The following is a 23,716-nucleotide window of genomic DNA, read 5'->3' as shown; positions in this document are numbered from 1 at the left end:
ACCTGATGATATTTTCAGTGTTCAAGTCTCTGAGCGAACACAGGGATTCTCTTACTATACTACAGGTGACACGATTTAATTTCAACCTGTGTCATATAGTTTAAATAAAATTTGTACAAACAAGGGATATCAGATTTTACAATCAAATCCTCTTGGTTACTCTTTGCAGTATGTTCTGCCTACCTTCGGCATGAAAGACAGCCAATGCAGTAATGTAAACACTCCCTCAAAATCGTCACATACGGTGGTGTGTGTGACTCCGTTATTGTGCATGATCTGTATTCCACCCAGCTGGTTATTGGAGGTGTACACCTCACGACCCAAAACCTGTGGAGGAAGAGTGAAGAGTTTAAGAACTAAAGTGTAAATAGTGATGTAGTCTCAGGCTCAGAGAGCATACCACAGGTTGTTCATGCCAGATGTGTATTGCAACCTCAAATGGCAAGAGCTAGGTTTTTGTTCAGTCCGCTGGTATATATATATATATATATATATATACACAGTTGCAATCGAAATTATTCAACCCCCCCCATGACAGTAAGGATTTACAAAGGTAAGCTTTTCTGATGTCCTAGAATTTTTAAACTTTACATCTATATCAGTTGAGTGACACATTCAAAGTCATAGTGTGAATACAGAACCTAATATTTGTAAATAATCAAAAAAGTCATCAATCTGCAATGGCACTTAAGTTTTAAAATTTAAGTTTAGCGTTGTAAGCAAAAATGTATTTCTATGCAAAAAATGCAATTAAAAATAAGCTGTCTCAAAAGCTAATAGAGGAGATTATTTCATTACACAAGAAAGGTCATGGCTAAAAGTACATTTCCAAGGCACTTCAATTTCCAATAGACAAAGTTGGCAGCACCATTCATAAATTTTTGAAATATGGTACAACAGCATTTCTTTTTTTGGAAGAAAGCAAAACTTCACCAAGGGAAATGTTGACTTGAATATTCAAGAAGTAATAGGAAAGTAGTAGGAAAGACCTGTGGAGTCCTGGAAGAAGGTTTTATAGACGTATGACACTAAACTGAAAATGAGTTTTAGACCCATGAGTCAGCAGTATGTCTGGAGTTAGATGACAAGGTGATGACAAGAATGACACCATCCCCACAGTCAAGCATGGAGGTGGGTCAGTTCTGTTATGGGGGTGTTTTGTGGCTGCAGGAAACGGCTATCCTGACTATGTGACTGACACCATGGATTCTTTCAGGTAGGTAAAAATGTGATGCCTTCAGTGTGTAAATTGAAGCTCGGTGATCACTGGACTTTCCAGCAAGACAATAACACCAAGGATACATCCAAGTTGTCCAAAATCTGGTTCAGGGATAGGTCGTGGAATGTTATTAAAGGGCCCTTTCAGTCCATCATTAAAATTCCATTGCAAACCTTTGTTGGGATTTCAAGGAAGAAGTGGCAGCACAGAAACCAAAGAATGTCAATGAGCTGGAAGCTTTTGCTCATGAGAAATGTGTAAAAATTCTAATAGAGAGGTGTCCGAAGCCTGAGAACACTTACCTGAAACATTTATTTGTTGTTATTAAGGATAAAGGATGCTCCACAAATGATTGACTTTGGGGGTTGAATATGTTTGACATGACATTTGTGGAGAGAATTTATTTATTTTTTATTTTAAAATTTGGGTAAACTGAACTCTTTGTTCTCAAAATCACTCAAATGTGTATTAATAACTTACTTTAAGGTTTACTGAGGTTTTAGTTGATGTGTTTTAATTCACATCACCAGAATGTATTGCTGGTCAGGGGGGATGAATAATTTTGATTGCAACTAATATATATACATATATACATTATATACATATTTATATATATATATACATATATATATATATATATATATACATATATATATATATGTATATATATATAAAATAAAGGTTGACAAGTTAAGCCGTTACAATGAGTGTCTGAAGAAAAACTGGCTGCTAGATTTGTCAAACTCTGCCAGATTCATGCCACAGAATCTTGGAAATAAATTCAAGAGTTTAAAAGGAAGTAAGTGTCAAATAAGCCTAATCAAAATATCCTCAAGCAACACTTTTTCTGATTTGTTTACAGGGTTACATCAATGTAATAGGCAGTAGAGGTAGGCCTATATATCGGTTTTAACGATTAATTGGTGCAGATAGTTGCTTTTTAGAACTATTGGTTATCTGCAAAATCTATGCCGATATTTTATATTTATTTTTATTTATTCATTCATTCCTCCGTGTTCCTCTGTCACCGGCATTGGAGGATTTTACAGTTAGAATGGCTTGATTCTACAGTATAACAGTGGCCTCTAGAAGTGAAATAAAAACAATCACTGACACCTTGTGGAGATTTGCTGTATCTAAATCTGTTATCATTGACAATATTTATCCATATTTTTTTATCTTCACTTCAGTGTATATTTTGTGATTAGATAATAAAGTGTTCATAATTAGAGAGGGCATACAAAGACAACTGCGATTATATGGAAATGTGCCCTGTCAGCACATACATTGTATTTCCAACTTCATATATCTGAATAATAATAAACCTTATTCCTCATTAAACCTTATCTGATGTAATATATACACAGTTGAAGTCAGAAGTTTTCATACACCTTAGCCAAATAAATTTTTTCACAATTCCTGACATTTAGTCATAGAAAACATTCCCTGTCTTAGGTCAGCTAGGATCACTACTTTATTTTAAGAATGTGAAATGTCAGAATAATAGTAGAGAGAATTATTTATTTCAGCTTTTATCACATTCCCAGTGGGTCAGAAGTTTACATACACTTTGTTAGTATTTGGTAGCATTGCCTTTAAATTGTTTAACTTGGGTCAAACATTTTGGGTATCCCTCCACAAGCTTCTCACAATAAGTTGCTGGAATTTTGGCCCATTCCTCCAGACAGAACTGGTGTAACTGAGTTTGTAGGCCTCCTTGCTCGCACACGCTTTTTCAGTTCTGCCCACAAATTTGCTATCAGATTGAGGTCAGGGCTTTGTGATGACCACTCCAATACCTTGACTTTGTTGTCCTTAAGCCATTTTGCCACAACTTTGGAGGTATGCTTGGAGTCACTGTCCATTTGGAAGACCCATTTGCGACCGAGCTTTAACTTCCTGGCTGATGTCTTGAGGTGTTGCTTCAGTATATCCACATAATTTTCCTTCTTCATGATGCCATCTATTTTGTGAAGTGCACCAGTCCCTCCTGCTGCAAAGCACCCCCAAAACATGGTGGTCTTTATGGCCGAACAGTTATATTTTTGTTTTATCAGACCAGAGGACATTCCTCCAAAAAGTAAAATCTTTGTCCCCATGTGCACTTGCAAACTGTAGTCTGGCTTTTTTTATGGGGGTTTGGAGCAGTGCTTAGCAGCCTTTCAGGTTATGTCAATATAGGACTTGTTCTACTGTGGATATAGATACTTGTCTACCTGTTTCCTCCAGCATCTTCACAAGGTACTTTGCTGTTGTTCTGGGATTGATTTGCACTTTTCGCACCAAACTACGTTCATCTCTAGGAGACAGAATGAGTCTCCTTCCTGAGCGTGATGACTGTGTGGTCCCATGGTGTTTATACTTGTGTACTATTTTTGTACAGATGAATGTGGTACCTTCAGGCATTTGGAAATTGTTCCCAAGGATGAAACAGACTTGTGGAGGTCCACAATTTTTTTCTGAGGTCTTGGCTGATTTCTTTTGATTTTCCCATGATGCCAAGCAGAGGCATTGAGTTTGAAGGTAGGCCTTTGTGGCAGGGAGGAGGGCGGGGCCGGGTCGTGATGCTGCACACCCGGCCCCTAATCAGGCTAATCTAGCCCTCAAGAGGGATAAAGGCGACCGGAGGTGGCTGCCCAACACCTGTGTATGTTTGTCTTTTTGCTTAAGTTTATTATTAAAATATTATTTATATTGTTAAGTCGATTCTCGCCTCTTCCTTTCCACTGAACTGTGTTACACTGGTGCCGGAACCCGGGAAGGAGGAGGGATGCGCCGTAGTAGAGTCCTCACCACTACCATCCACCCCAACGGAGCAGCCGCGGCCAGGCTTGTTTATTGTTCAAAGTGTTATGTCCCAATTCTTAATTTTTCTGGTTATTATTAGGATTTAATAAACTGCAGAACAATAAACTGCATCTGGGATTTAATAAATTTTGGACCCTTGTAGCCTCTGTGTCTGTTCCCATCACAGTAAGTGTACGAAAGAATACGAAAAATGTTAACATTCTAAAATAGAGTTTAAAAACAAATAGGCCGATTAATCGTTTATCGACCTTTACCACCACCTTACTTATAAGTATCGGAAAAATACACTATCGGTCAACTTTTAATAGTCAGTATGTGAAGTAGTCTAGACACATTTTAGTCTAACTTTTTCGGTGTTGTCCAACGATGAAATGACCATGATGTCATTCAGCAGGCAATCGTGCTTCCGGGTTCTTTAGAGCAGCAGCTTTCAATGGTGGATATGAGCAATGCTGCAGTTTTAATAATCTTTTAAGCATTATATAATGTAATAATGTTTGTTAATTTTAGTACAAGTTATTATAAAGGGATATCTATGGTTTTCAATGAAGAAATATACAGTAAGTAGGTTCTTTCTGAATTATCGACAAAACCAACTTTGTTCAATAGGCCTGTATGATTTAGTTGGACGTGTAACAGGTTAATAAATACACAACTTCATATGTTTAACACACTTCAAAAGCCTGAGAAATGTGGCATATATATATATATATATATATATATATATATATATATAAAAAACAAAAAACTAGCATCAGACACGCAATATACGTGTAATTTATAATTACTGTTTTAATCATTGGTCCATATATGGTAAATAATATTTGACATATTCAAACTTAGCTGATTTAGATTGAAGTTACTTAGTGCATTTAAAATAAATGCCAAGTCATATTTTAGAAGTAGTACATTATTTTTATTGGCATATCCATTCACAAACAGCCAGTATGCGCTATGATTGTGGCGAGACGGGATCCCGTTCAATCTTACATGGTGGTCTTGTTTATATAATATCATCGTTAGATCTTTTTTGGTTTCATTTCTGTCAAAAGTGGTTGCGGTTTGGAAATTAAAAACAGTCGTTTGCAATCGGAGTGCAAAAAATCTACCAACAGCCACAATGGGACAGTTGGGTCTTATACGAGCAGATGCGGTAACAATGACAGTGATCTTTGAAACATCCTAATTTATATCAAATCCTGAGTTTGTCCTGATCCAACGATCATCAGCATTTTTGGGGCATTTTCAGTTCAATTTGAGCGAAGCGCCCATTGAAAGCAGTTCTTTCTAGGGTACAAAAAGATCCCAGAAGTGCATCCGCCTAGCGTTTGTTTGGAAACATTAACTTCTTTACACCCTGTCACAAAGACATGCCTCATTTGAATTTGCTACCAGTTTTCACTGGTTTTATATTTACCCACATAGTGCTCTAGTTGGTTGTTTTGCATCCCTTTTTGTCTCAGTGATATGGCAGTGTCAGTGTTAGTGGAGGTCCTGGGGCTGTGGGTCAATACCATCACACAGGCAGTCAGTTCTGTGTTGTGGGCTACCGGGGAGAACCTGCTCTTCGATCAATTCTGTCAATGGCCTGGGAAGGATGACTGTGTCACTGAGTGGCCAGTGGGTTAGTTAATACAGTGAAGGGTTAATTATGCCTTTAGGATGACATCAATGCAACGATTTCTCTTTTTTTCTATTCACGCACTGCCGAAAGGATTGCACACTTCCATAGGGCTGCATGATGCTTTCATAGAAGGTGAAGTGTGTAATTTTTTCGATGATTAATACCTTCTTAATACTCTCTCTATAAGTAAGCCATTCGTAGATTGACCTCCTTGAGACTGTAAACAATGTGCCACTTTGTGGCACTGATTGTTTGAGCGGTCTGACATGTCTGGCTCAAACAATGGCGTGAATTGAGGTGGGGTTTCCTGTTTGTTTGAACTAGGGCTGGTAGTCGCCAACGCCTCACAATGTAATACACGTCACGATTCAAAACATTCTGGTACATCATTATACGATAAATGGATTGCACGCAAAACTGCTGCAAATGCTCGAGATTGCAGGATAAGTTTACATTTTTCCCATGCGATTTGCTTAACTTTCTTGTCCAGTATGGCATCTAATAGAAGCGGCTTTGAAGAATTGCTGCTTAAGACAGTTTCCACTTAAGACAACCTGCTTCTTTGTTAATTGACCCATAGGAAGTAAGAATGAATGAACTGAAACAAGAATGAATTCATTTGTATAATAAATCAAAAGAATTCATACACTATTTTGAGTAAAAGAATTGCAATATATAATTGTCCTACATGTGACACAGCCCAACTCCAAACAACAGGGTTCCCAATCTCTTTGACCAACAAATGTGACTTTTCCAGATGTCTGTTATTACTAGATGATTTTTAACACAATTTTAAAGAGATTGCACCCAAAAAGAGCAAATTAAATATTTTACAGCTGAGCACAGCAAGGAAACATTATTTTCACTATAGGGATTACCCTGACTTTTCCATGATGTTTAAGGGTTTTTATTAACTTCCATAACTTTTCCAGGCTTTAGACCAGTGTTGGGTAAGTTACTCAAATAAGTAATCCACTACAAATTATATCTCTAAAAGTAATAATATTACTTTACTGATTACTTCATCTAAAAAGTAATACTTAAGTTACTTTCTAAATCCCTTTCCCTAGAAAACTTTTTGGTCTTCCTCTCAAAATCAGAATGTCTATATTTCCTCATTTACTGTAGCACAGCCTTCAGCTGTCACAGAAACGCTAACAGACGTACATATGAATTCATGTTTTAAATCTATAATACAAACTACTTTAGCGCAAGTAATGTACTTCAAATTATGTACTTTAATTGAAAGTCAGTAACTGTAATCTGATTACAAGAATTTTAAATGTAATACGTTGCATTACTTTTTGGACTAAAAATTAATTAGATTACAGTAACCACACTTGTCCCTGAAATATGTATTACAGCTGGGGCTAGGCAATTGTTTTGATTTTATCGATTATTTCAAATGTACGTGGACACGTTTATTTATGTATTTTTTAAATTGAGGAATAGAGGTTTCGCATAAAACTATTAGCAAACGCTATAGTTCGATACTTTGTCAATCCACCAAAGGCTGAATAGCAGTTTTAGACTGATCAGATATTTTTAAAAGAATCAGGTCACAAGTCATTTGTTCATGTATTAGAGACAGAAAGAGAGCAAGAGAGAGAGAAAGAGAGAGATCTGTCAGAGCAGAAGTGCTAAATCTGTTCTCAGAGGAATGATACGGGTCTCCTTTCCCAGTCTCAGCCCGAGGCATCAGCCAATTTCTATGCAAATAACAACTTCACGCTTCTCTTTCTATTATTCCTGCAAGACCTGCATCATCATGACAGAGAGAGAGAGGGGGAGAGAGAGAGAGAGAGAGAGAGAGAGAGAGACACGTGGGGGATGGCGATCACTGAGGGGTGAATTATACACGTAGAGAAACACACACATATAGACAAAATGTTTCTTTGCATTTTGGTCCTCTATGCATCTAACATTACAACATTCTTCAGCATGGGAGTTTGCCAACTGTAAGAGTTTATTTTTAATAACCAATATTTACAAAAGCACAAAATCTGATTCTATTACACACAGGCCATGCACATACTGCAGCTAAATATTGTTGTCACTCCTCTTAATGAGTGCATAATCCTGTTCTGTACACACACACGACCTTATTCATAAAACAAGAGCAGAACAAATTTCTGTATAAATTGCTTTTAAAACAATTCTTACGAAAACAGTCATATTAAATTGAATGCAACAATTTACATCACAATGGTTTTGCAAACATGTTTAATAAATGAGACCCGCAGTTTGGTTATTTACGGAAATGACAACCACATAATAGGACCAATTTCACTTGCAGAAGATCAGTTAGTGATAGCCATATTTCCTACAAAACTAGTTGTTAATGCAGTTGACTCACTCGCAAATATTGATACCCGTGTCACTCCACCATAACTGCTCCCAAAACGTTTTACATGACCATGTAGGAGTACATCTTATGCTCTCAAAGACAAGTCGCCTGCCTAAACAAGGACTTTTTACAGACAGACACAAAACCAAACTCTAGGAGACCAGAGAGGTTTTGAAACCCGAAACACTTTGGAACCAAATACAGACAGCTAAAATGAATAAAGCCTCAGCATAAAAACATTAACATATGCCTGAATGCACAACCAACCACATCCAAGCCCTATCACCAGTAAAATAAGAAACTGGCAGATTCATTAAAGTCATACAGCATTGTAATGCAGTCTTGGTAATTGCATGAATTAAAGGTTCATTTATTTGGGTCATAGTTGAGCGAACACAAGGATTTCAAAGTTCACGCTAACCTGTCACAATTTCTGCCTCGGCTCAATCAAATTACTTATGCAAAAGACAGGTCAATTAAAGTGCCCTTATCAGTAGAATGAATATGCAATTTATGGGCACATGCCATTTTTCATAGCGGCATTTTTCATAAACAACGAAGAAGACCTTTGAAATAGACTGGGCAAATAAGAAAATCGTTTTGACGAGACAGAGTTGGCATGTTGCAAATAACTCTAACATCTACAGTGAAAGAGCGGTTTGGTGCTGTGCAGTTGCTGACCTTATTGAGAGCTCCAGCTCCAGTCAGGATGATGTGAGAGTTCTCCACCTGTATGGTTCTCTGACCCAGTCGCACCAAGTACGCACCAATTCCAATGGCCCTACATGTTACCTGAGGACCAACAAAGACAAAGAGGTTATTGAACTGCTACATTAAGCGGATTGTTTTTGAGCTCTTGTGAGCATGCCAAAGTGGAACTTTGCCAAATGTTTAGCCGAATCTTTGCCAGTGTGGAACTTTGTCTAATGTTTAGCCGAATCTTTGCCAGAGTGGAACTTTGTCTAATGTTTAGCCGAATCTTTGCCAGAGTGGAACTTTGTCTAATGTTTAGCCGAATCTTTGCCAGAGTGGAACTTTGTCTAATGTTTAGCCGAATCTTTGCCAGAGTGGAACTTTGTCTAATGTTTAGCCGAATCTTTGCCAGAGTGGAACTTTGTCTAATGTTTAGCCGAATCTTTGCCAGAGTGGAACTTTGTCTAATGTTTAGCCGAATCTTTGCAAGAGTGGAACTTTGACAAATGTTTTGCAAAATCTTTATAGGAGTGAAACTTTGCCAAATGTTGTCAAATCTTTGCCAGAGTAGAACTTTGACAAACGTTTTGTCAAATGTTTATCAGAGTGAAACTTTTCCAAATGCTCAGCCAAATCTTTGCTAGAGTGGAACTTCGTCTAATGTTTAGCCGAATCTTTGCCAGAGTGGAACTTTGAAAATGTTTTGTCAAATGTTTATCAGACTGGAACTTTGCCAAATGTTTAGCTAAATCTTTATCAGAGTGGAACTTTGCAGAATGTTTTGCCAAATATTTGCCAGAGTGGAACTTTTCCAAAGTGGAACTTTTCCAAAGTGGAACTTGGCTAAATGTTTTGCCAAATCTTTAACAGTGGATTTTTGCCAATATATTTGCCAACATTTTTTCCAGAGTGAAACTTTGCCAGATGTTCTGCCAAATCTTTGTCACGGTTTTCAACAAGTGTGTTGTTAGTGTACCAGGTTCATGGTGATGATCTCCTCATATGCCAGTGATGATTCTCCCGCTATCATGCCAGAACCTCTCAAGTTCTCCACACCCAATCCCTCCTCTTTACCAATGATATCAGTGATCTTATACCTGTATAAACAGAGATTTTCCATTGAAAAATCATATACATTAATATTAACCACAAAAAGTTTATTTTCAAATGTTAGAGGATGTCAAAAACTTAATTGTGCTGTCTTTAAAGAGGTCATATCATGAACAATCATGAAAAATACAAATATCTTTGTAAATAAGAGTTTGACATGCTATGAAAACCATACTGTAACTTTCAAAACTAAATATTTCCTCCCCAGTCCAAAAAGACAATATTTTGAAACTAAGCTTCAGCTTAAATTCCGCAACTGTCTAACAACAAATTTATATTGTAGCTTCCTATTCAGTTGTTCAGCAACTTTATTTCTAAATACCAGAAGATGATGATATAATTCAAGTTAGAATATAACTACCGATAGGAGTGTTCTTCCTAATGATTCCAAAGTTAGGAAAGAACTAAAGTAAAGTTTTACAAAGATGCCTGATTGTTTCAGTATGCCCTTAACAGCACAGCTGCACAAAAAACAAAAACAAATCAAATTTATTCCTAATGGTCAGAGGGAGTGTGGAAAATGGCCATGAAATGTAAATTATGACTAAACGTGGTGCAAGAAATCTTTACAAACATTCTAAGTGGACATAAAATGATAAAAAAAAAAATTATCACATGATCTCTTTAAACTTTCTCTTTAATTTTAGTGATAAAAATCATATTTGTAACCTTTTAAAATGTTACAGGTGTAACTCACCTGGACTCTCCCTCATCCTCCACATGCTCACAGTACACAGAGTTCAGAGCTGACACCTTCTTATAGTCCTGAGGTGTGAGGTACAGGTACTTAAAGCCCTACAAAACCAACAGCCAAACATTACAATTATGACACACATCCTGAAGGAAAACACTACATTAATGATCACTAGTCCCATCCCCAGGAGCTTTTTCAAACCTTGTACGGATCTGCCGGGTCCTGCCAGGCTACATGGAACATGTGTCTGATCTCCTCTGCCAGGCCGATCCGCGCTCCACTGTTGGCAGCGATGTAGATTCGTGGGATGCCACTTTCCCTCGCCATCTCTGATGCCTGCTGGAAAAGAACGTCTTCCTCCGGGCCGAACGAGCCAATTTTATGTGTGATGTCATTGCTGATGACGATTATCTCACGACCAGTCGGGTACTCAGGGGTTCGAAGAGTCATCCTCCATGCCACCATGCCAATCTAGAGAATCAAGCAAAAGTGAAGATATTGAGCACTAAATAGTGGCTGACTGCTGCTACACATTTTTTTTTTAAATTGCCAAAGCTGATTTCTAGAGACTAGGGTGGCAGATGGCCAATATAATGCTGATATAATAAAACAAAATACAGTATATACTGTATATATATATATATATATATATATATATATATATATATATATATATATATAATTTTGGGGGGCATTTTGCCAGATTTTTTGATAGATAGAGAGAGAGATAGAGACAGGAAATCAAGTGGTGAGAAAAGGGACGAGGATGGGAACATGACCCAGGCGGACTCGATCCCGGGTCTCTCACGAATATGACAGCTCAATATGTTGCAGCACCAACACTGACCACGAGACCACCGCACCGCATAGAAAATATGTACTATACATTGACAAAGCTGTAAGTACACTTTGAACAGACACAACTGGAAACTACCACTTCTGTTAATCAGCCAAGTGGACTCTTATCGGCCAATGCAGGTAATCTCAAAATGGCCAAATATCAGCCGATTAATCAGTCTGGATTATATACCAGTATTTCAATAGTGTTAAATGATTATACCATCCAAAATCAAGGTCTGATAACACAACATGATTAAATAAACACAGCTCCCAGCCTAAATGCTTGTAGATCCTGACAAAACAACACTTAAGAAGCAAAGGAGAGACCCCTAGAGTGGGCGAATTGTATTGCAACTGCTGGTTTGCTAAGAAATAAGCAAAGAATTCCTCAAAGATTTAATTGCTTAGTTGTTTTGTTTAGGATAAGGGGAAAATGAGCTGGGGAAAACTAAATCAACATCAGGCAATCTTTTAAACATGATGTGATCTAACCTCATTTCCTCCAGGTAGGCGGTTCATCTGCACCAGCTGACCCTGAGAATCAAGAACTAGCTCTGTGAAGGTGAGCAGTTCAGATGGAAGAGGGCACTTTGGCAGTTTGGCATGTGCGTCAACGGACTGCCATAGTTTCCTTAGAGCCTAGAAAAAGACACCACCACAATGAGATAAAGAAAACAAAAAGTAGGACAGGACTTTTCATCCACTGTGAACTGATTAGATCATGACAAGTTGTCTCTATAGTGGGCATAGCAGAGGGGTTGAAAGATAATTTTGAGGTGCATAAACAGAAAATCATACCTGACGGAACATCTCTGGGAAGTCATAGACGTAGGTAGTGCCGAGGCTCTGGGCCTGGAAACGTTTAGACTGCAGCAGGTCTTTAGTGACGTAGGGTGTGTTGATGAGCATACCATGAAGAGGACCCTGCTTATCTCCATATGCCTGGAACATGATCTGAAGAGAAAGAGAAACAGAGAAAGCAAGACAGAGTCAGTCAGGCAGAGGTATAGACAAAAAAGCATGAATACATTTTCCCCAACCTAGACAAAACAAAATAACAGTAAGCTGATGATAGAATACAAATAACACCAACAGTTAAAGTAACGATGACTAAAATGATTTCACAAACAACATTTTTAAAAGGATTAATTCTATTCAATAAATTATAGGGAAAAGCATTTTTTAAAGCTCTGACAGAAATGCTGGTACATTACTTCACTAACAAATAAAACTAGATGGCGACAAGAGCCATGAAAAATTGCTGATAAACATTATCAGTTGCTAAACTGAATTGCATTTTAAATGCATTTCTGTTTTTATTACAGCAAATACATTTTTTTAATATCAAATTGCTTATTCCTTTTTATTACACGGGTCTCTGGAATACTCTTTTCTGATTGGTCAATCGCAGCATTCTAAGTTCAAATAATATTGTATAATAACCACTAAACTATTAGCTAGACTGTTGTCCCTGGCTGAATCTCTTTTCACAATAAATACTTTTAACTGATCAATATTCAGGTTCATTTTTTTTTTTATAAACAGGATTATGTACATTCAGACAAAATAAAGGCATAATAATGTATGTTTACAGAACTCATCAACGAACGGGTACACATGCGTGGACGTTGTATTTTGGCTTCACTATACGCAACGCATCATTTAAATTCATTTAAACTGACTGATCTCAGCTCAGAAAATTGTGGGCTGTCAGTAAATGGTTAAACTTTCGATGTATGAAGTCATGTGACAAAACAACATGGCACCGATCACAGCAGAGTTTTTCTTTGGGAGAAATGCCAACAAAACTACATCTGGCTATAAATCTAATAAATGTTTTACATTGGAACCTGTTTGAGTCAGAAGAGTAGAGTCTCTAGTTTCATCCAATATGCCATTTTTGAAATGCCACGTTGCTAAACACAATGTACACTATAGTGGACAACAGCACAAGGTTTTCATTAGAAATCCTATATTTACTATGCATTTTCACATTGAGAAAATTCTTTTTTGCTTTCAGAGGCTTTATATGGAGTTAAGATGAAAATATGGTGCATTTCAAACTGGTCTGAGACCAGTACAGATTGAGAGCACACTGGAAGTTAAGCTAAATTGGGAGCAAGGGAGCATCCTATAGCTTTCCTATGCAGCTAAGTGAATTCACTCCTTAAATCCAACCAAAAGTTCAGTTTCAGGCTGCAGATGATGTTTGGACCACACGATATGTTTGGCAGACGTGGGACAATGATAATCAGTACATAGATTCAGAAATTATAATGTATAATTTTATGGTAGGCAGTGATTGGATGAAGCTGGCCATTACTTTGAATCAGAATTAATTATGCAAATTTCTGATCTAATGTCTATAACATGAATAACCAACACTCCTGGAAACATATTAAAACATTTGATAACAATTATAAAAAAATAGCAGAGTATCTGTAGCTTGGTATTGTTTAAAATTTTACAACTTAGTCCCACAGTCCACATATGTTGCCATACATTTTTAGGAACACTATCTGCTCTACAAATGTTTTATTTGTTTGCGTGTTTATTAGGTGCTACTAGTTACAAATCAAAAAGTGAAATGGAAAATGCACACAGCAGTTACGCTCGGGTCTCAGGAGGTTTTAAATTACTTTTTAATTGATTTATCAATTTCTGAAATGATTGAGTGGACTCAACAGTCAAAAGCAGCACAAAACAGTAATTTAACAATGATTTTCAGATAATGAGTGATAAGGGGATAAAACTGCCATGTATATGATTGTATATGTGTGTGTGTGTGTGTGTGTGTGTGTGTATGTATGAGAGACACGTGAGCCCCACCTGTCGGTCTTTTTGCCCCACCTGTCCTGTACGGGAGTCTGTGACCTCCTTGTACAGGCTGATGTCCAGGTAGTAGCCACTTTCATTGGTCAGGAAGAGGCGGATGGGGATCTGTTTGCCAGTGGGTGTCAGACGGATGTTGATCTTCAGCTCGGCTTGAAGTACACGAAGCTTCCACAGACGACTGCCGTAACGCATAACCATCGATCGAACAGATTCCTCGATCTAAATGAGAAAACAAAGGATCAAAAAACAAAGATGTAACCAAATGATGCGAGCTTGTGCTTTTCTAAACAAAAGGCAGGTTGGGGCCTGTTTATTTATTCAAATCCCTACTAGGCTAAGTAACATTAAGTATTAAACTATGGTGTGTAACTTGTCCTGCACTGTTTGTGTTCTAGACATGAATGATACCTCAAATCATGTGGCTTGTAGAGGAGTGTCATTACTTTTCTAAGTGATCAAACCTATGATTTTGGCCTAGCAGACAATAAAACTGGTGAAAAATACCACAGAATTACATTGAAGGAGGGATCCAAGTCAAAATATCATGCAGTCAGTGTTTGGGATTTACAAATGTATTGACCAGGAGGTGTGACTCTCAAATTGTCCTATTCACACAACAGCAGACAGGAGTGAATACTTGCATTCTAATAACGCCTGTAAACATAGTGATAGTGACTTAATTAAATATCAAAGATGACCCTTCCATAACAACAGACATTGTGATCACATTTGAAAGTCCAATCTAGCTATTTACTTCCATTTAGTGCCACTAGTGGCACAGAAAATATACACAACCTGTCAACTAATGTGACAAGAGTGAAAGACAGTGTGCATGTCTGACCTTAGAAGGGTCCATGATGACGGTTGGTACGAAGTTGAGGAAGATGTGATTACAGTCTGTGCGCACTGTGGTGTTGTTAAAGGCCACCTCCAGCTCATCCATGGCCTCCAGCAGCAAGCGCTCTGCCTCATTATGCAGGTACTCAAATGATGCCTCCTACATAGCAGAGAACACCACATGGTTTCATACTTCTAATCAGATATACAGTATAGACATGATCAAAGACAACCCTAGAGAAGCTTCTACCTTGGTGACCAAGTCCGAGTGCCGTATGATGGCACGCACAAAGAAGCGGTAGTCTGTGACCTCAGCGCCCACCTCCACGCGGGCTGCTCCGAGGTACAGGTGCATCTTGTGGTTGGCGCAGGGGATCGCTGTCAGTGCAAAGTTACGCATACGGTTGAGCTCTAGTTGGAAAGCTAATGCGGGCTCCAAGTGCCTGTATATCCGGTCCTCCTCAAACTGGAAAAAGTATTGACAAAACATGCGTGTAAGGGAGAGTCTATTTAATACTGGAACTCAGTTAAGGATGAATTTCAAACTAAATCATAGTTTGGCAATTCATTATAAACAGAAGGCGTAAAAAAACAGAACCTGAAAACTGGTAGCTTAGGTTGATATAAAGATCTCAGACATTCGTCTAAATAAGTTTCACATCAAACGTGATTTTGCGCACGTCTGTGCTGCTTTTTAAGTAAACATGCGCTAGATGGACATCTTTAACCGCTGCACTGCGTCTCGCTGTTTTTTAAGCTTCGTGTGCCGCTTTTTGCTCAAGACTCCTACATTGGTTCCATTTCTTGTGGTGCTTCTAGATATTTTTAGTGCAAGAATGCATTCAGTCTTAAAGACCCTTAATGGCACCATACAGAATTGAACAAATGATGATCATTAAAACTTAGAGGCCATGCATTAATGTTTTTCTGTCTTGTCTTCTTCTTGAGAAAAAATATTTTTAAACACAAATTAATCAAAACCATTAAGCAAAGAGGCACAAAAAAATCTTTAATCCAATGAAGACATCATTAATTGTTATTGTAAGCTATAGGTTATGTTCATTATTTGTGTATAAATCAGAGTTCACTGGAAGCACATAAAAACTCAAGCAAAGTTGTGGTTATGTTTTCATAAAGAATGAATGATACCGAAATCGTTAATGGGGTGAAATTGGTCATTTTAAATTGTGAGTGAGTCTACAGGAGCTGAAAGTGGCCGTGAGCAATAATAGCAGGCTGGATTTAGTAAATGTAGGTAATCAGAGCTGCTAATGGATGTCATCCCTCTCAAATGAGAGAAATAATTAAAAAGTTCATTAAATGTAACGAGCTTTGCTGGAACCATTTTAGCAAACTATCAGGGCTGAAGACAGACACAGAAACACGTTGAGCATGATAGTGTGACTGTTATAGCAAAGACAAGAAACGCAGGAATAGAGCAGCTTTTGCTTTTTCTCCTCCTCGTTTCCCCTTTGTTCTTTCTCCAGAAACATAAAGCAGTTGATTAATTTAATGAAGATTTGCATTTAAACATTTTACGGTCTTTTGCGCCTGTCACTGGCAGTCTTATGTAAAACATAACTTACCTTGTCTCGAGCCCGGAAGGTGAAGAATTTGGGGAATTCTCTCTGTGTAACAAAAAAGGATATTTAATTGAAACATTGAAATAACACAACATCCAACACTGTTTTTTATTGGACTCAGCACCATTCCAATATTATTAGTATTCATCAGTACACTCAATTTAGACATAATAAATAATTTACAAGACTTCAAAGTGTAAGCAATCAATCTAGAGACCAGGGTCTGTTCCAAACCCTGGTGAACTGCCTACCTAGAGTAGATTTTTTGCATTAGACAGTAGGTGTGCTCCTGACATGTTCCAAACAGTAGGCAACAAAATGATACCTTGTTTTGGCAAAAGGCATAATTGATTGTATCCTTCACAAATAAGGCAATCTCAGAATGCATTGCGACAAGCTCTGTTAAAAAATGCATTCAAGATATGACAGAATCTAAATGTTGATTATAAATATACTTTTCTTTCATGCTATGTATTTTATATTAATTTATTTATTTTGTGTCATTAGCTTAGCAACATTTTTACATCAATATGGCAAACAGCCGAAAAGTCGATGTAACACTTTACAATGAAGTTGTATTTATTAACATTAGTTAACTACATAAGTCAAGATGATCTAAAAATGAGCAATATTTTTTCAGTACTTATAAATCTTGGTTAATTTTAATATACACCAATACATTTTTTAAATTAAAAGTTGTTTATGTTAACTAATATATATATATATATATACACACGCACACACACGCAGATCAGCCACAACATTAAAACCACCTGCCTAATCCCAGGAGATCAGCAGTTACAGAAATACTCAAACCAGCCCATCTGGCACCAACAATCATGCCATGGTCCAAATCACAGAGATCAAATTTTTTCCCCATTCTGATGGTTGATGTGAACATTAACTGAAGCTCCTGACCCGTATCTGAATGATTTTATGGACTGCACTGCTGCCACACAATTGGCTGATTAGATAATCACATGAATGATTGTTGGTGCCAGATGGACTGGTTTGAGTATTTCTGTAACTGCTGATCACCTGGGATTTTCACACACAACAGTCTCTAGAATTTACTCCGAATGGTGCCAAAAACAAAATAACATCCAGTGAACGGAAACGCCTTGTTGATGAGAGAGGTCAACAGAGAATGGCCAGACTGGTTCGAACTAACAAAGTCTACGGTTACTCAGATAACTGCTCTGTACAATTGTGGTGAGAAGAATATCATTGTTGGTGCCGTTTTGGCAACACGAGGGGGACCTACACAATATTAGGCAGGTGATTTTAATGTTGTGGCTGATCGATGTATATATAACATAACATTAGCCAGGATTAATAAATGCTGTAAAATGTATTGTTCATTGTTAGTTCATGATACCTAATGGATTTCCTAATGTTAACAAATACAAACTTATTGTAAAGTGTCACCAGTATACTTTCATTCAATACCGAGTATGAATAAATTAGATTTAATTAAATTTCCATCTAATTAAAATCAAACCATTTACCCAATATTTGAGTGTGCTGCATATTTTTTATAATGACTATAATTCAATCATATATATTGTTTTTATAATATTATCGAAATCAAATAATGTTGACTATGTAAGGGATAATCCATGGCTAGATGTGCGTTAAACGATTTTAAATGCACGACGTGGAGGCGAAAAACCACCCGAAGAACCTCCCGCTTATACCATGGTCACTTGTTAACATTGATTAGTTACAGCTGTCATTAATTAATGCAGCGCAAATTTTGACCGGAAGAATAAAAAAAATAATGCTTAATCTAATCTAAGGGTCGTTAGATCTAGAGCTCCGCCTTTTCTAAATCAGACAGAGAGAAAAAGTAGTATGACCACACACTTGGTCAAAACTGTGAATTTAAATGCACATTCCAGAAATAATAATAGCCACATAGAGAGAACATCCAGAGAACTCCTGAGAACATGTATTACTTAATTTTTATTCATTGTCATTTTCACATTAATGTGGAAAAAACGATGTTACAAACGTGGCAATGACCATAAAAGTAGCTCTTACTGTAACCGTCCAAAACACTCTGGAACCTGCAGATTGATTGAATTAAGAATGAAATTGCAATTTGTCCTTGCACGGAAAAGCTACACTGCAAAACTGAGATGTGTGAGCGCGGGGGTGTATGCTAAGCTAAACTCAAATATCAAGATTGTAAAAAAAAAAAAAAAAAAAAAAAGGATTGTTTAATGCACATATAACCGTGAATAAATTAACTTCACTTTAGTTAGTTAATGACGTTAGATAAAGAATTATGCCGGATCTAAATCAGACACAGAGACAAAGTGGTGCAATAAGATTACATTTATTTGAATGAATTAATAAATCTGAATTTAATTATTAATTAATCAAATAAAAATCTTTTAAACAACCTTTAAAATTATGAACTTGCATGTGAAATAATACAAGCTGTCACTGTTTGAAATTTCATGTCAACTACACATTTTTACACAAATTATTAACAAGTTGAAAACTAAAAAAATAAGCATAATTACACTTATAACAATAAAGCACTAATAACATAAAAAGGGCAGTGTCATAGCTGTACGAATGTCCGCGTGTGACGAAGAAACTAACATTTAGAGTGATGACAAAACACTTCGCGAGCATTTTCACGTAGTAAAGGGGTGCTGTAGACTCACACCATCAACTCTTGGTGAAAAATACTTTCTGTGCCCCCACAAGTAATCCATTTTGATCGACTCCTTTCAGTAGCTTCAGTACAAACCAGATTTTAAGAGACAAAACATGGAAGCATGGAGCGCTGAAAAGGGGCGAGGCTGAATAAGTAGGGCTGGGAATCCATTCCAAAAAAAATAGATTCCTCGATTCCGAGGTGTTGGGAATCGTGAATCGACACAAAACGGAGTCGATTCCTTTCTGGGAAACCGGTTGATACTGTGTCGGACTGTGTTTATTTCCTCGACCACTGAACTACACATTTCAGAAGCCTAACAGCACTAAAATAACTTACAAAAGAATTATAAAATGACCGCATCTTAACGATCATCAACCGGAGTCTTTTGTAGTCCGTCAACATCTGTTAATCCACTCCGTTTGTTGATCTGTATGAAGCAATCAGACAAGCCCTTCAACACATCTGCTTTCCAGGCCTGTATAGTCTACCAGTATTTTACTTTGGATTCAATTTTTAATCAACATGCCAAATTTGTAACAGTAAATTGGCATACAATAATAAATTCCCCAATGTTACAACACAAGTCTGCAACAAGGAGATGGTAGAGTTCAGTTCGCTTCCTAGTTCACATCAATAAATCGGTGTTAAAGTTTAAATGATCAATTAAATGATCAACGCTTCTCTACCTGATTTAATCTTAGAATGGAGCTATTAATAGTAAATGTTGTTCATGCTATTATAAATAGTGCAAAGAATGCTTTGTAGTGAGCTGTTTATTATGAGATATAACTTTTACCTCCAAAACAAAACAAAAAAAAAGAAAAACGAAAAAATTAGTCTGGAATCAACTCTTGGAATCGATTCCAAAACCAGGAATCGAACAGGCCAATGAATAAGGTGAATAACTCACACTGCTTGCACTGTAATGGTATGTTGCTATGGTTACAAACCGCACGTTGATATCGAACAGTGATTAAAACTGACTGGAACTACCTGTGCATACAACGGTTTGACCTGCATGCATTCCAGCCAGTCAGAATAGAGTATTAGAACAGACCATGGTATAATATCAAGAACCGAATCATTAGCTTAGCAACATGCTAATGTAAGACTCTTCTAGTTTCTAGTTGCTGCCCATGTAGAGCATTTCAATTCAGTCACTTGTGAGGTTCCATTTTGGTTAGGATGCTGTCTTAAAAGGTAGCTGCCTAGCTAGACAGCTTACTAGGTTTTGGAACAGAGTCAATGTCTCAAACCCTCCACAACTACTTACATGGAACCTCTGGTCCACCTCACAGTTGACCTGCTTCCTGAAATCCTGTTAATAACGGCATCGAGAGCAAAGGAAAACAGATAGACAAACATGCAGTGGGCAGGCCAAATTTAAAATCATTCACTACATATTATGGTTATTCAAACAAGATTGAGCTGCAGAATATTTAGTCGATACTTATTTAAAGAGAGTGGAGCGAGAGAGCACAAACATGCTTTACTGTAATTATAAAGGCATTACCTTCTGAGCGACCAGGAAAGTAAGTCTTCGGATGCCGTGCTCAAATAGCAGAGATTTCTGTGGAAGAAATCATGTTATTTACACTAAGAGAAAACTACTTCAACAATAAAAGACCATCAGCATGAAATGTGTTTCACCTTGGAGTGGGTAAACTCGCAAAACATGGCAGCCAGCCCGTCGTCATCAATGTCACTGTCAGTCTTTATGGCCACGTTCAGGATATGAATTGGCTCATCTTGCGTGCTCTGCAGTAAAACAAACAAACGCATTGTAGAACTAGTAGGGACGGGTAAAAAAAAAAAATAAAAATAAAAGATTAATTGAGATCTTGCATTTACAATTATTGATTGAGTAGTTGCTTACATCTAAAGCGACTAACAAATGAGATTAAAGGGATAGTTCACCCAAACATTTATAGTAAAAAAGGACTTGAATATTGATCTCTTTCTCACCCACACCTTCTGAAGACATGGATTAAACCACTGGAGTCGTATGGATTATTTATATGCTGCCTTTATTTGCTTTATGGTCACCATTCACTTGCATTGTATGGACCTACAGAACTAAACTATTCTTCTAAAAATCTTCATTTGTGTTCAGCAGAAGAAAGTCATACACATCTGGGATGACATGAGGATGAGTAAATGATGAGAGAATATTCATTTTTGGGTGAACTATCCCTTTAAAACAAGCAAAAGGAAGAAAACAATAAAAGTTGTGCTACCTTGCCAAATTTCAATTAAATAATAATTCAGTGCAACACCATTTATGTGAATGATCCATATTGATACTTAAATCCCACAATCGATTTCTTAATCTACAACTTTTTAATCTACACTTGTCAGTCAGTGCATTTTCATTAATCCTAATGCTAAACTACTGTTAAACATTAATAGTAGCTTTATATGTCAGATAATTTCCTTCATATCTAAGCAAATTTGTCTGAAATATTCTTTAATCAAAAACTGATTACAGCCGAAACATCATGATTCAGAATCAAATTAAATCAGAAACATGAACAGCATTTGGTTTAGAGGAGGAAAGTCTCACCTTGTCCTCTTCACCATACAGCACAGGGTTGCCCCCCTCAGGAAAGGTTGGAGTAGAGGGGGGAGAGTCTGAGAAACAGCTCAACACATCCTTAATGTTCCTGTGAGAACACACGCATTAGACATTTAACACAGACTTCGCTTCATTTTGAGAGAAAAAAGGCAACTACTTTAAAATCATGAAACAGCGATTGCAATCAATTTAAATTGTAATGTGATGCATTTCCAAGGTAAACAATATTCAGTGGGACTTGATTTAATCTGGAATTTGATTGGAGTGAGACATTTTACGCTAAAAGCTTATTGGATGATTTTATTTTCCCCACCCACACGGCTTTGCTAGTATCATCATAAAAAAAAGTTGAATCAGAGGTAGAGACAGATATTATAATATAATAAAAGCTTATGAAAACAAACATTTTCATTAGAGTAATGTGTACTGATGAATCGTGCATGGTTAAACCAAAGACAATAAAGTGTTGATTTTTTATAAATATTTATTTTACAAAATATTTCAACTGATTTCACTCAATTATTTGAAAACATCCAATATCCATTAATAAAAGCTGCAGGCCAGATTTCGTTGATAGAAGGGGAACTACCCCTTCTCGCCACTTCTGCCTCGGTCAAGTAGGTAAGGTTACAGACTATCAATACATTCTCAAGTAAATAGAAACACACTGACCTGGTGAACTCCTGGAAAGAGCGGAAGGAAACCATGGCACCCATGCGCTGACAGGGTGGGGTGAAGGAGGTGTCCAACAGCACGTCACTGACACTGGCCACATGGACCATACCATAATGGTTCAGATTAGAGGAGAAGGACATCCTGAGAGCACAACACACACACACAGTGACATGTAACAGCAGTGCACACCTAATCTCTCAGAATGCGGTTGATCAGGCTCTTATTGAAGACCCCAAGAGTAAAATCAAACCATCTGCTTCACACAACAGTTATAGGAGTGAACAGAAAGACCATTGCCTCCTTTCAAGCTGCATGTGAATAAGCTTTAAACTGTGAATGTTATAAAAGTGGCCAGTTGTCAGGATGCAATTAAACCAAATGTAAAAGGAAAAGTATGGTTGTAAATTCACTAAATGGGAGAGTTCATAGATTATGAATTTTTTAAAGGAATATTCCAGGTTCAATACAAGTTAAGCTCAATTGACAGCATGTGTGGCATAAAGTTGATTACCAAAAAAAAAAAAAAAAAAAAAAAAAATTGAGGTTTCAGTGAGGCACTTACGTATAATGGAAATAAATTAGGTCTATTTTTGGAGGGTTTAAAGGCAGAAATGTGAAGCTTATAATTTTATAAAAAATTTACATTAATGTACAGTGCATCATTTACATTAATTTTTCTGTTAAAATGTATGTATTATTTGAGCTGTAAAGTTATGTAAATTGTAATTTTTTTTCAGTTGTTTGAGTTTTAGTGTTTGTGACATTTCATCGTCATGGCAACAAAGTTGTAAAATTGGCAATAATTTTACACAGAAAAGGTTAGTGAGCGATTTTATCACACTAAAATCATGTTAACATGCATACTGTTTATGTCTTGTGTCTTTACTTTTGAAACAGTGAGTATTTTAATGTTTACGGATTGGCCCCCATTAATTTCCATTGTAAGTGCCTCACTGTAATCCAGATATTTTCATTATTTAAAGGAGGGACGAGTCAAAATAAATTTTTGTGGTGATCAACATTATGCCACAAATGAGCTTAACTTGTATTAGACCCGGGATATTGCTAGAATAATGTAGTGGAGGTTGGTATTAAATGATTATTCCTGGTTAAAAACAAAATTGTATTAAATTAAAATTAAAGTTCCATCGATTACCACTGATAATATTTTTGAGTTGTCCCAAATTTTGTGAAAACAAAAG

The 23,716-nt window shown here is 36.9% G+C and overlaps 1 protein-coding gene across 5 annotated transcripts in view; it reads right to left on the bottom strand.

Annotated features, from left to right (window-relative positions):
* LOC127430727 (acetyl-CoA carboxylase) overlaps window positions 1-23,716 on the bottom strand; it is a 94,034-nt gene that overhangs the window by 12,787 nt on the left and 57,531 nt on the right. For 3 of the 5 annotated variants that reach the window (XM_051680733.1, XM_051680751.1, XM_051680769.1), the window contains 16 exons: window positions 22,512-22,655; window positions 21,828-21,927; window positions 20,915-21,022; window positions 20,778-20,834; window positions 20,538-20,582; window positions 16,594-16,635; window positions 15,258-15,473; window positions 15,012-15,167; window positions 14,165-14,389; window positions 12,134-12,289; window positions 11,828-11,974; window positions 10,697-10,966; window positions 10,499-10,596; window positions 9,668-9,788; window positions 8,680-8,790; window positions 184-327 (listed from right to left, as the gene is read on the bottom strand). In XM_051680733.1, the coding sequence (XP_051536693.1) occupies window positions 184-327; window positions 8,680-8,790; window positions 9,668-9,788; window positions 10,499-10,596; window positions 10,697-10,966; window positions 11,828-11,974; window positions 12,134-12,289; window positions 14,165-14,389; window positions 15,012-15,167; window positions 15,258-15,473; window positions 16,594-16,635; window positions 20,538-20,582; window positions 20,778-20,834; window positions 20,915-21,022; window positions 21,828-21,927; window positions 22,512-22,655 (2,140 nt within the window). The remainder of the gene's footprint in view (window positions 1-183; window positions 328-8,679; window positions 8,791-9,667; window positions 9,789-10,498; window positions 10,597-10,696; window positions 10,967-11,827; window positions 11,975-12,133; window positions 12,290-14,164; window positions 14,390-15,011; window positions 15,168-15,257; window positions 15,474-16,593; window positions 16,636-20,537; window positions 20,583-20,777; window positions 20,835-20,914; window positions 21,023-21,827; window positions 21,928-22,511; window positions 22,656-23,716) is intronic. The other 2 variants (XM_051680742.1, XM_051680761.1) reach the window with 1 other exon arrangement.

This window comes from Myxocyprinus asiaticus, chromosome 3 (genome assembly GCF_019703515.2).
Source record: "Myxocyprinus asiaticus isolate MX2 ecotype Aquarium Trade chromosome 3, UBuf_Myxa_2, whole genome shotgun sequence".
Classification (NCBI taxonomy): Eukaryota; Metazoa; Chordata; class Actinopteri; order Cypriniformes; family Catostomidae; genus Myxocyprinus; species Myxocyprinus asiaticus.
Note: the sequence above shows the minus strand (reverse complement) of the source record. Positions and strands in the feature narration are given on the sequence as shown.